We start from the raw sequence: 14,252 nt of genomic DNA, 5'->3' as shown, positions 1-14,252 counted from the left end.
CTTGACAATACTTGGATGTTTTAAAAAGTATTTAAGTAATAAAAAGTATTATCAATTTACATTTACCGCAGACGTTGTTTTACTCTAAAATAAATTGAATATAAATTGACAAACCTAATTGAAAAAAAAAACCTTTCTCAAGAGAACACGTGGCACATTAAAACTCTCTCTCTCTCTCTCCCTCTCTCTCTCTCTCTCTCTCTCTCTCTCTCTCTCTCTCTCTCTCTATATATATATATATATATATATATATATATATATATTTATGTATATGTATATGTATATAATGTTAAGTCACATGACATTTACAGCTCAAATAATTGGCTTCAAAAAATGTGTCCAGAACTGAGTGTCCATGAGCATAAACTGATGTATACATGTGCCATGGGAATGCTAACGGCTAACTGTGTCCAGGTATTTCGGACTGCCTAGATTCCCCCCAACACTCATATAGCATATACCATTTTTTAACACTAATTTTCATTATTCAGAATGAAATATGTGGAGACATCTACATTGTCTCCACATATTTGTAATATGTGGAGACATCTCGAGTGTCTTGAATACCTTTCAAGCACGCTGCTGAGTCAGCAGAGCTAGGCGTTTTTGGCCAATGAAGGAGCTCAGCGAGACAGCCTTTGTGCTCAGATGTGTGCTGTGATTTATCACACTTGTTAAAATGCAGGCTGAAGCTCAGGAAAACAAGTGCGACCCACTCCGAGCCCTGAGCTAGGAGAAACGCTCTCGGCCCTCTCCTGGATGGTCGGTAGATTAAATCTGTCAGCTCTACCTCCCGTTACCCAGCCTCTTAAACACATCCGTGGAGTTTGTTGACTGCTACGATGTCTAGATTTCATCAAAAAGTCCACAGCACCAGATTACCTATCACACAGGTTTCTTGGTTTAAGTTCATAATACATTTTGGTTTATTGTAGGTTTATTGCAAGTCTTGAGCACAGTTTTCTGAAAGCATTGTGACTCGAGTAGAGCTACAGTTTTGTCTAATGAATTTTCCCTCCAGGTCTCTGTTGAGTGCATCCATAATTCATGATCTCCTTGATACATGAAGATGTGTTTTAGGTCTTTATGTGGCTCCATCAATGATTCAGATGGACGTTCCATTAGAGACACTTAATGCGAAGTTGCCTAGAACTCCATATAAGCCTAATTGTAAATTCTGTCAGCTTGTTCAATGTTCATCTTAATTCACGGTATAATTTATGGCTGTATACTCACAAGAATACTTGAATGGAGTGCCAATAGAGTGTTGGGCTAACAATAAACTATGTTAGCTAATTTTTTTGCAGCCACCATATTATATCATGTGTTCTATGCCAGGTGAAAATGTTGTCTAGGTATACATATAAATATATACAAGAAAGTGAATTTGCTTACAACCTATTATAGAACAACTGCTTTATGATAGGTATTAGCTTTTTACCTGTCTCAACTGTTTATGTGTACACTATTTTATTTTATTATTTTATAGAATTTCCAATCATAATCTGTCCAAAATAGGCAGTATTTACTTTAAGCTGCATCTCATCTCCCTTTGTTAGTCCAAAAGCAGTTAGTTTATCTTTTATAATGTCCACTTGAAAACTAAGTCATCTTCCCACATTTGAATCAAATATTTCAGCATAGATTTCTATGGATTGAGTTTAAATGAATTGCCATGTTACCGATGCAGCATTAAGATCCATACAACCACATTTTCATTTTGGGTTGTGTTTACTGATCCAGACCCAACAGTCCGTCTCTGCAGATCCTGTAGCTATTTAGCATTTTCATGGTATAGCTTGTTATTCCTGGTAAGTAGTCTGTGTTTTCAAGAGCTGAAAACACAGTTCTGCTTGTGTTTCTCCATTTCATTTAATCCTTGTTCCTTTAACATGCTATTTTCTTTTATTTTCATCAGTATGGCTTACGTTTGTGTGTGTTTACGCTGGAGTTACCCCATAAGTGAATGCACTAAGAGCTGAATATTGAGATTATCTTTGCTGTTCCATACCAATGCAGTTTCTTTATTGAAATATGTGCATGAATGTGAACAGAACAAGCCTTGTAGTCAGCGTTCTGAAGACAGCTAAAGTTCTGTAAAAAAAGAGAGTTAATTTTGTCTCTGAATAAGCATGCTGGGTTCATTTTCATGTGAGTGGTGAATGCCCTGCTTCAGAATGATGTGATGTTGTATACTGTGTGTGGATGAACTGTATCCCACTTTGGCAGTCTGTGTTGAGAACATATATATTATGGGGGTGAATTCACTAATAATTAACTAATAGTGCTGTTTATTTGCACATTTGTTGTTTTAGTAATTAGAGATTGCATGAAGGAATTATGCTAATCAGGTAACAAAATCAATGTTGTTTGCACTTCACATTTCCTGGTCCTGGTTGTGAAGGATATAGCAGACAAACATAATCTGGAATACTTTTATGCAACTGTGCAGCATCTATCTAGCACCTCTTTAAAATGTGTAAAAAGGACTCATCTACATCTACACTCATATACGCCCCGGCTATAACGCTCTTCTCCATTGCTAGATTATCATTTGATGAATTGCTGTTGCCATGATTAATAGAAAACGTACACAAACAAAATTCTGTTAACCGACTTGACGTTATGTTTTGTGAGGTTCAATTTCAAATTTACAAAGAGAGGAGGATTTCTCTAAATACAGTGACTTAAAGCGACAGGTCATGCAAAAATGAAAATTCTGTCATCATTTACTCCCCTCATGTCATTTCAAACCCGTATGACTTTATTTATCTAAATTGTTGTTTTGCACTATATGTAGAGACACATTCCTATTTTATGTTCCACAGAGGAAAGTAAGTCACAAACAGGTTTGGAACAACATGAGGGTGAGTAATGACCCATTTTTGGATGACCTGTCCCTTTAGTTTAAACACAAAGCAGTGCATTTCAGCACCTTTAGTACCTTGTTAAACTGGATTGCTGATGGTTAGTGGAAAAAGCCACAGGTTTTTAGAGTATGTAAAAGAACAACTGTTTAGTGAATTCGCCCTTATGTGTTTCAATGAGTGTGTTGGCTTTAGTCCTAACTGCCTTCAACAAACCAATCATTTCAGCTCACTTCAAATTACAGTACAGTACAGCATACAAAATATACTATATGGAAATGTAATTTTTTATTCTAGATTGCATAGATCACTGTGGCACTGTGGAAAAGCCTCACACTTTAAGACCTGGTCTGTGATAAAATCTTGTTTTCTTTTTTCTTTGACTTTTCCTCCGTCCCAAAGAAACCAGCTCAGGGATGGGCACCGGGGCTATCGTGGGCATCCTCATTGTGGTCTTCGTCCTGCTCCTCTTCGGCGTGGACGTCACATGCTACTTCCTCAACAAGTGCGGCCTCCTCATGTGCATCGCCGTCAACTTCTGCGGCAAGTCTGGGCCCTCTTCCAAAGAGAAGGATATCGAGGAGGGGAAAGCCGCTTTCACGTGAGCCTGTCTTTTCCTTTCCTTCTCATCTGTGTATGTTCCCTTGTCCGATAACGCCATCCATCACGGCTCTCCCATCATTATCATCCCCATCAGCTCTACAGGAGGGCTTGAGGCAGGGCTGATAGTGACATATCTGACTTCATGAATGAGAATGATGTGAATATTGCCTCATGGCGGCCGTGTTGAGATAAGAGGAGAGGAGGAGAGGTGCATGCTGGTTAGGAATGAAAAGGCTGCCTCGTTGCATCTGTTTTAGTAGCCTTTGAAAACGCAATGCAAAGAAAACCTTTTCTTTTTTAACTAGTGAGCTATTATATCCCAATTGTGATGTCGTGTTATTTCACTGAAGGACTCAACAACCGTTTTTGATTATGATAAATATTTATAGCACCATATTGTCATATTTGTCAGACAACAGTGTATTCTAAATATATTTATATTTTGTCATGCAAAAATATTGATAAAACATTATTTGATTTGACATTATTTTTTACAAAAAAAGCTATTTTGGAATCATATATTTTTTTTTTTATTAAAATTTATATTTTTATGAAAAGTGCCAAAGGTTTCACAAATATGCTAAATATTAAAAATATGTCCAAACAATTAAGAAATTAATTTTTTTCTGTAATATAATTTTTTTTACCTTCCCTGCAAACGGTTTTACCAAAATGACACATTTTAAGTAAATCTGACAATAGAATATAAAAAAAGCCCCCTTTCCCCTTACATTTCTTACTATGATACCATGACAGCTATAAATTAATATAAACACACTTTTGCCAGAAAAGTACACCATGTGGTGCGAGACAAATTTGTTTATAATCAACCCGTTTTAATCAGTGCTGCTAATTTGAACAAATCCTTATCGGTGTTAGCCAGCAATGTTCACTACACGTTCGCAAGCCATAAAACAACACCCCTTGTGTCATTTGTTTATCTGGGTAACTCTGGTGTGTCATCTTTTACAGTAAGGATGAATCTAAGGAGCCCATTGTGGAGGTAAGGACTGAGGAGGGACACACACCAAACCATGAAGGAGGAGGACCCACCGAACCCAATGAGACCACCCCTTTGACAGACCCTGAGTGAGTCACTAAAAACACACACACACACACAGTCCATAACGCAAAAGTCTGGTCTTTTCTTCAGATTATTAACATCTACTTGTGTTTAACAGTCTCTCTGTTGTAGTTTAATGGTGTAGATTCCACACACCCCTCACTTTTTTGTGATTACCTAACATGGTGTGTTTAATTTTGAAATGCATGTTGGACTTACTGATGTATGTCTATGTTTTGCCTTGGCCTCCCCCCCCCACTCCTTCCTCTTTGTGTGAATCTCCTTCTCCCCGTCTCTCCTCTCTCTCTTCCCACTGTCCTCACAGGCACGCTGCTGACACCACAGCAACAGTAGTGGACTTGCTTCCCTCTGTAACCACTAACTCAGACCCTGGCACTGACAGTCCTACTAGCGATAGCACCACCCTTACCTCAAGCACTGCCCCTGCAGCCAACCCTAAAGCGGTCCCTAAAGCTACCCCCCAGTCCAGCACCCCCAAACCTAGCATCACCTCACCCACCTCCCCACAAGCTGCTCCTGCAGCCGTGGCCCCTCTGGTGGACCTGAGCGATACACCCTCCAACCAGACCTCAAAGTCCTTAGATGCCCCCCAGCCGTCTGATTCAACCCCTGCAGATCCGGCCAAAGCCAATGGCCAGAGCCCGGCTGAGCCGGCAAACTCCCCCCAAAGTAAGGACTCTCAGGTACAGGGAGGAGCCCACCAGACCACAGATAATGACCTTGCCAAGGATGCGCTGGGCAAGCCCTCCAGCGACTCCTCCAGCGCACCGTCCGCACCCAACCAGGACGAGTATGGCCACCTCTACATGTTTAGTTGTGTTTGTGTCCTTAACCATCTCCACTTTCTCACTGTCTGTTTCTTCATCACCCCTCCTTCCTGTTCAGTTACTTCTCACTTCTTAATGTAAAATCTGAATTTCATCTGGTTCCACCTGCATCTCCAACCTTTCGTATTCCGTTTGGTATTCAAATGAGAGACTTTATTTGCACCTCTGTAAAAACCAATTCAATGGCGGCGTTTCAAAGCACAGTGGAATTATAAATGTGTCAAATTGTTCTTTTGGTTTTGTTTTTTGGAGCAAGCTAATTGATTCCTCTATTAATGCTGGCAGAGCCTCACAATGATTGGTTGTCGCAAATGGCACAATTCCACAGCTGATGATTTTAAATGATGGCTTTCAAGGCTGAAAAGGACAGTGAGAAATAAATTAGCAGCCTTAATGGTGCTATTGTATAAAAGAGCATCTTAGAGAAGGCTAATGTATGATTGTTGTAATTACATTAATATATCAGATGAGGTGCGGAGTCATTGGTGCCTCTGTGGGTGAAATGGCCACTTTCAAATGGCCAGCTGATGTACACATCAAGGGTAATGTTGGTAACAAAAACAGAAGGAGAAAAAACAGCAATGGAAATATTCCCATTAAATATGCAAAACATAAAACGACAACATGAAGTTTATTTACAGAGACAATTACAGTTTGACAGAAACGCATCTGATTGTCAGGTAAACAACCATCACAGTTCAGTTTAGTTCACTTTTTGTATATGATGTTACAGATACATTGCAATTCAAAAAACTCTAGGGAGAAAAAACAACAACAACAATGTTTCTTGAGCAGCAAGTCATCATATTAGAATGATTTCTGAAGGATCATGTGACACTGAAACTCAGCTTTGCCATCACAGGAATATTTCAAATATATTCAAATAGAAAACAGTTATTTTAAATTGTAATGATATTTCACAACATTACCGTTTTACTGTATTTTTTAATGAAATAAATTCAGCCTGGGTGAGACATTTTCAAAAACATAAAAAAATAGTACCAACCCCACACTTTTGAATAGTAGTGTATTTATGCAGTCAACTACACCACAATAATCATACAGTAGTTGTTTCTGAAAATAATATCTCTCTGAAACAGTGTGAAGACAACACAAATTCAGTTTAGAGTCTCGTTTAGTTGATCCAAATGGCCTCGAACAGATTTCTCGAATATATTCCAACAGTTCTTAGCTATGAACTTTGCAAACTTTAATAAAACCAACCAGGACTTGTTCTCCATCTGACAAAAGATTTGAGTGGATTTGGTCCATGGCTTTGAATCAGAAATGTGCCAGAGATGCCAGAATGATAGTAGTTACAATTGTTCAATGGCACATTTTATTGTTCACAAGCACTAAGCTATGTTGTTGTGAAATTTAACTAAAACTAGCGAAAATTTCAGCTATAATGTACAAAATATATATAAATTAAACAACCCTGCTCCATATTTGCTGGAGCCATGCTGAGAGCATCAGTGCCTCTGAATAGCACTGGTTTCATTCATTCAAAGGTGCATATTGCAAAGTTAAACAAATATTTCACATCTGACTGACTCAGTCCTGCTAGATTTATGGAGCTTCCTAATGTAGCCAGAAGTAGTGGCATCTCCAGACTCCTCAGTTGCTCTGTTGCGAAGTACAGAGAAAATCGGCTGTCGAACATTAAGCCAAAACTTCCGGCAGGGAATTAGTTGGAACATGGCATTTGTTAAATATTTACCAGAGACTTTGTTTTCCCCACTTCCATTCGTGCTGTGTAGTTTCTGCTTTCTATGTATGGCCCAGTCGGCGCATGTCAGGTTTGTTCTCTCTCTCAGTTGTCTAATTTGAGCAGGAAAACTCCTGGGAAGTTGCCTCTGATTAGTTGCCACCTGGACTTATTGGCTGTGTCTGTAGATTTTCAGCTACCAGAGCGACTTCCCTAGTCTTCACAGAGCCTGCAGAATATCAATGGAACTCAATCTGTCTCTCAAGACACCTAAAGTCAGAGTTTTTCCCCTTCAAGAATGAGAGTTTGCACTTTTAAAGACAGCTCGCCAAGGATGCAAACTGACAAATGACGGAGGGTTTTCTTGTGATGCCGCTGGAGCCTCAGCTCGCTCAGAAGGAATAATGTTGCTTTGTGTCTGTCGCAGTCGTTCGACGGGACTCTGCACACTTGGCTGCTCTTCATAAGAGCCGGGATGTGATCAGATAGCTTTATTGTGATGAGCGTAGCGACATTCCACCGGGGGACAAACAGCTCAGACCTCGGACACTGACAAAGCAGCTTGCTCTTATGTCGTACCACTGAGATCGTGTAGATTGTAACACGTGACGCCCTCACTCCGCTACACACATTCTGTTCCCTACAAAGCCTCTCTGTGGCTCTGCTGTATCCAAGAGCGCTCGACACTGCCGCCGATGGTCCTGCGTCATGACATAGAAGTCGGCTGCTGTCCAGGCGTGTTTGATGAATATAATGAACAATCATTCACAGCTGATATCAGCCGGGCAGGTTGGAAGGGAACGTGTTAGAAATGCAATAGGGACCGTCCATCTCGATTTCCTGCCAGCAAAACTCATCTTCAATTTTCGTGGTTCATTATGCATTTATGAATGAATTGGCACACCAGTACAGTCAGTTCCATTACAGGAATTATCAGCGTTTTGGAGAGAATCAGCCTACTGCAAAATAATTTAAGTAAACTTCCTTTTTTCAAGGCCCACTATTTGCTCTGTCAGCTCCCTTGAGAACAAATGTCTGTGTGCCTGTAAAATATTCAGTAATAGGCAGTTTGCGGTGGATGATTTTCATTTATTTATGATTTATTATTTATTATTATGCTTTTTGCTCCAGCCTGACCCCAAGAGACAAGCGCTCTGTGTATCAACAAAACTATTACACAGCCAATGAGCGCAGAGGGAGAGGTTAACATTTATGCAGTTTTATGAGGATTGTGTCTGCAGCTGAGTCTGTGCAGCAGAAAGGATCTCTGCACCAATGCCATGGGTTTACTGCTCACAGCAAGCTTTAACTTGAGTATTATGATTCATATGAATCATACCTGCATGCAATGTTCCTCTGTCTTCATACATACTCATGAATTATCTTTAATGTTAGCATAAGATAACCAAATAAGATCCTGTTAGCTGGGAAATTTATTGGCTAGACTGAAGTCTGTTCCCTCTAAACTTAAAGGGACAGTTCACCCAAAAATCAAAATGTGCTGTCTTATTTTCCTCCTAATGTCATTTCAAAACTGATGATAGCATGATAAAAGTACTACATACGATCTATCATTCCAAAGATTTTTTTTGTTGTTGTTGAAAGAAATGTATTAGACCATTTCACAGTGTCCTCCTTCTTCCCCAGCTCCACCTGTATAGACCTACTACAGGTTATTTTATATGTTATTTGTGCAACAGCGGTATGTCTTAAATACTCACAGCATGGACACTAAAAGACTGCAGTAATGGCTGCTGAATATTCAGCTATGCCAAAACAGAAATTGATTACATTTTGAAATACATTAAATAAATGAACGTACCAAAGAAACCTAGTCAAGATTTTTGTCACATAGTGCTACCATATTAAGACTGAAAAAATGACTCATATGAACCACTTTTATGTTCATTTTATGGTGTTTCTTTGTCATTTGTGGAGCACTGAGCACCAGTCTTCATTCACTTTCATTATGTTGAAAACAATGCCTAGCATATTCTTCAGTTTGGTCAAAATCCATCTTTTGTGTTCCACTGAAGAAAGAAAGAATGAAAGAAACTCATACAGGTTTGAAAGAACATGAGGGTGAATAAATCATGACAGAACTGTCATTTTTGGGTGAGCTGATCCTTGGAAATACAGTAGTATAAAAAGGGGAGGCAGCCAAACAGAGGACTGAAAGACACTGCTGATAAACTTCTCTTTTTTCTCTCTTTCCCCAGTGGTAAAATTGTTGTAGATGACAAAAGTAAAACGCCAGACATGGAGGTAAAGAAAAACCCGGCGGAGGTGAAGACAGTCCCTAATGAAGCCCCCCAGACAAACGGCAATGAGAGCAAAGCATGATCCGGAATGGACGGCGAACAACAGTCACAGACAGACAGCACCACACCACCACCACATCTCAAATACAAGGGGTTCTTTCTTCAGTGTCTTTAAGTTCACAGAACAATACACGTCAAGATGTATAGAGCGCATAAAGAGCTCGCGCATATGCCTTTTATTTTATACTTTTTGATTGTTTCTACCATTGAAGCCTTTCTTTTTTTCATCAATGCAAGAAGGAAAGATTCTTTTTCTCTAGTGCAGTCTCCTTGACCTCTGTAAGTAAGATCAGTGACTTCAAATACACCTATCACAGTTATCACCTTTTCGCCTTCACACATTCAATTCTGTCCTGTTTTATTACATGCAGTATTGCCATTGTTATTGTCTGTCACATTAATTTTTGAGGGAACATTTTTGATGTTTTACTTATGTTTAAATAATGTACAAAAGCAACTGCCTTTTATTATTATTGTGTTTTTTTTTTGTCACATTATTATAAAAAACAAATTGAGAGCGAGAGAGAAAGGGTGTTAACAATAGATTTTTAGCATGCTTGCTTTGCAGAATTATTTTTATATATGTCTTCTTTTTTTTTACCCCAGCCCTGAGTGTTTACAGCATTTTGCTCTGATATCCCTCATTAACATGACGTTTGCTTCTGTAGCAAACCCGACACAAACACAATTAACTAGCGGTTAGGGTTAGACTGTGCAAATCACCACTACTACTTTTTCCTATTTTATATAACGCATCCCGTTTCTCCTGAACCTTAGAGTTTCTTCTTTACTTTAGGTTTTTAGGAGATACTTGATTTAAAAAAAAGTCTTAGTCTTAAAAAAAAAAAACGAAAACATTAGGTACAACCAAGAGCTCTTGGTTGCACTTGTGGCATAATGAAAACATCAGGCGCACGTGTTCGTAACACGTCCCATATCACGTCTGCCCATTGCTCTATTGGCTTTTGCCCATGTAATTGATAAATGTTGTTAAAATGAAGCCGTGACCCTTTGATAATAATAAAAATTCAAATACTTGTCAGTTTTTGTTTGTTTGGTTGGTTGGTTTTTGACTTAAATGGCCAAATTATTGTTTTACTTTTTATTTAAGCCATAGTACTCCAGTGTGGATCGTAGCATAAAGAATATTCAGCCTGACTTTTTTTTACAGAGTTTCTCATTCTTTAGCTGCAAGCTTGTGCACTGTGAATGCGTGAAAATCCTAGTGTGAATACAGTGTGTACTAGAATAAAACAAAACAAAAAAGTTTCCATAGGTTGTGAAAGCCGTAGCAGTTAGTTTAAATGATGTTGATCATGATAAGAATAAAAAAAAAAGATGTAAAAAAAAAAAAAAAAAAGATGATGACGGCTGCAGAGGTGAAATACAGACACAAAAGGAGTTGGTGCCTTCAATATGAACATCCTCTTGTATGCAGGTGACAACATACCCCAATGCTGTCAGATGGTCCAGATCTGTAAACTGTGAAAATAATAGTTTTGTTTCTTGATCAAAAGTGTCGTTACTTGGTCTTTTGGGTCTAAAGGGTGTAAATGGATTGTGGCTTTCTGAAAACTTGAGATCTCAAAATCTGTACAACATGCCTCTAATTAACTGATGCAAAATAATACCTATATATATATATATATATATATATATATATATATATATATATATAAATGTAAATATATTCATTCACACAGGGTCGCCTGCTCTCCCGCCATTAAGTGACATCTAAAATAAGCATGCGATGTATTCTGAACTAGATGTCATTGGTGTTAAGGTTACGAATTGAATTGCTAAATAACTGAAAATGTCAAAGACTTGTATGTTTATCTGAATGTCAGTGAACTCTTGTCATTCATACAGTACGTTCACTGTTGTCTGCTTTTACAAGACAAACATCAAATGCTTTCATGGAGTTGAATGGTAACGTGTTTTAATAACTTTCATTATTAGGTCTTTAAACATCATGCTACTTGAATGTACGCTTGTGTTCTGTTAAGCATTTGTAATGTAATAAAATTAATAATGAAAGTTATTTTTGAAGTGATTCTGGTCTAATAAGCATCTGAGAGGCTTGCAGAAACTGTACCAGGAGGCATACAAGCTCTTTCTTCTCTGAAAAACAAGCTTTTGATTTATACCGGCATTCAATGTGGGACCAATTTGTTTGTATGCTTACACTCATGCCATTTGAAAGACAAAAAGTCTGTTTAAATGATCGTTTCCAAAGCATTTAAGGCTCATCATCTCAGCAGATTAAGCCCGTTTGAAGTGTACTGGTTTCTATCATCATTTCATTCTCATCTCAGACCTTTATAAGACATCCGTCACTTCATACCACACTGAGAGGCCCTTCTCACAGCTGTATACAGGTTTTTACAAATCAAATGTCACCCAAACTGCCACTGCTGTAAATACTAACCGACAACAAAATTTGACTTCATTCTGTCAAACAATTCTTGTGTTCAATAAAATGAGAAAAAATATTTGATGTCTCTACTGTATCCTTTCACATGCACATCTGTTCTGCACAGGATCTTGGCCGTTGAAACACTGAGACATATTGAGACATATCCACACTGTTTTCACATAAGCTTGTTTTTTCATAAACCATTTTCATAATAACTTGCAACTTGGCAGAAGAGGCACTTATAATTGTAAATTCATATGAACACTTTCGTTATGCATTAGTATTATTTTAGAATATCTAATTATAGTTTAAGTAGTTTTTGTAATTGTATGTGCCTGTCTCAGCTTTTCTATTTTATTTTTATTCTAGACATTTCAGTATTTCAGAAAACTAGGCTGTTAATTGATGGGTTTCATTGTGACTGCTTATCCCAAGTAGTGTGACTCAATTGGGTTATGTTGTCACAAAGTTTAATGATCTTTGTCCTGGGCAACGCAACGCATTACACACACACACACACACACACATATATACACATACATAGATACACACACTAAACAAAATTATAAACACAACACTTGTTTTTGTCCCCATTTTTCATCAGCTGAACTCAAAGTTCTAAGACTTTTTCTACGTACACAAAAGACCTATTTCTCTCAATAATTGTTTTAAATATCTGTCTAAATCTGTGTTAGTGAGCACTTCTCCTTTCTCGAGATAATCCATCCACCTCACAGGTGTGGCATATCAAGATGCTGATTAGACAGCATGATTACTGCACAGGTGTGCTTTAGGCTGGCCACAATAAAAGGCTATGTTGGCAGGAACTGGAACACGCTGTTGTACACACCGATCCAGAGCATCCCAAACATGCTCAGTGGGTGACATATCCGGTGATTATGCTGGCCACGCAAGAACTGGGATGTTTTCAGCTTCCAGAAATTGTGTACAGATCTTTGCAACACAGGGCCATGCATCATGCTGCAACATGAGGTTATGGTTGTGGGTGAATGGCACAACAATGGGCCTCAGGATCTCAGGATCTAACATTCAATTCACGGGCAACATCTCTGGTGGACATTCCTGCAGTCAGCATGCAAATTGCACACTCCCTTAAAACTTGCAACATCTGTGGCGTTGCACTGTGTGATAAAACTGCACATTTAAGAATGCCATTTTATTGTGGCCAGCCTAAGACACACCTGTGCAGTAATCATGCTGTTTAATCAGCATCTTGATATGCCACACCTGTGAGGTGGATGAATTATTTCGGCAGAGGAGAAGTGCTCCCTAACAAAGATTTAGATAAATGTGTGAACGATATTTGAAAGAAATAGGCCTTTTTTGTACATAGAAAGTTAGTTAAACTCATGAAAAATGGGGGCAAAAACAAAAGTGTTGTGTTTATAATTTTGTTCAGTGTGTGTGTGCGTGTGTGTGTGTATAGTGTCTGTACACATATAGGCCATCTGTGTTTGGCATTGGGATAGACAGAAATATTACTGCTGTAATATTTAGGTATGACATAAAAAGTAAGCTATAAAATAGGTTATGAATATTTTAGATGATGTTTTCATCATTTTTATTCATTATTTTTTCCTATAATGAAAACATAAGACACCATCACCACCAGATGGCGCACAAGACCACATTGCGCCTTACATAAGAGTTTTGCTACTTTAACGGTAATTTACAGTTAAAGAAGCAGTCTGTAATGCAATAAAAACCTGTTGTCAAAGTAACTCGTGATTTACAGTGTGCATCTCGGAAACCAAGGTAAATGTGCCATATTTCTCAGTGATGACGATGAAAACAAAAATGTATTTCGAGTATTTATGATTTTCTGATATTCAGGTGACTAAATAAAAATGTGAGGTACAATACTTTATATGCTTTAGTATTGTGAAATAGCTGTAAAACGAATTAATTCCCTTCCAAAAGTTCACATCTGTTGAATGTATCCGATTTGAACAGATTTGAACAGCTGCACTTGCACATTCTCGTCCACTGGGTGGCAGTAAAGATCCGCTCTAAATGACAGCGGATGACTCACAAAAGGCCATGTGATTAAAAACATACAAAGGCAGTGTTTTGATAGATACATATAAATATAGATAGATAGATAGATAGATAGATAGATAGATAGATAGATAGATAGATAGATAGATAGATAGATAGATAGATAGATAGATAGATAGATAGATAGATAGATAGATAGATTTTATTTTTTTATTTTTTATTTTACCATGTTGGAATAACAGATCTGTTTCACTTTACAGCCAGAGAAAATATTACAGCAGAATAAAAGTCACTGGATGAACAGTAATTTCCTCTGTAGTTAATCCATTCCAGAAATCTTGTTCAGGTCCAGTTTAAAATGGCTTTGATTAGTGGCCTGTTAATGTAACAGAGAAAGTTACAGACAA

The 14,252-nt window shown here is 38.0% G+C and overlaps 1 protein-coding gene across 4 annotated transcripts in view; it reads left to right on the top strand.

Annotated features, from left to right (window-relative positions):
* LOC127941933 (neural cell adhesion molecule 1) overlaps positions 1 to 11,902 on the top strand; it is a 193,237-nt gene extending 181,335 nt beyond the window's left edge. For 2 of the 4 annotated variants that reach the window (XM_052537424.1, XM_052537425.1), the window contains 4 exons: positions 3,270 to 3,468; positions 4,443 to 4,559; positions 4,859 to 5,344; positions 9,309 to 11,902. In XM_052537424.1, the coding sequence (XP_052393384.1) occupies positions 3,270 to 3,468; positions 4,443 to 4,559; positions 4,859 to 5,344; positions 9,309 to 9,432 (926 nt within the window). In that variant the 3' untranslated portion in view covers positions 9,433 to 11,902. The remainder of the gene's footprint in view (positions 1 to 3,269; positions 3,469 to 4,442; positions 4,560 to 4,858; positions 5,345 to 9,308) is intronic. The other 2 variants (XM_052537426.1, XM_052537427.1) reach the window with 1 other exon arrangement.
* The last annotated feature ends 2,350 nt before the right edge of the window (positions 11,903 to 14,252 follow it).

The sequence above is a fragment of the Carassius gibelio genome, chromosome A21, assembly GCF_023724105.1.
Source record: "Carassius gibelio isolate Cgi1373 ecotype wild population from Czech Republic chromosome A21, carGib1.2-hapl.c, whole genome shotgun sequence".
Classification (NCBI taxonomy): domain Eukaryota; kingdom Metazoa; phylum Chordata; class Actinopteri; order Cypriniformes; family Cyprinidae; genus Carassius; species Carassius gibelio.
This window is presented reverse-complemented; position numbering and strand designations above follow the sequence as displayed.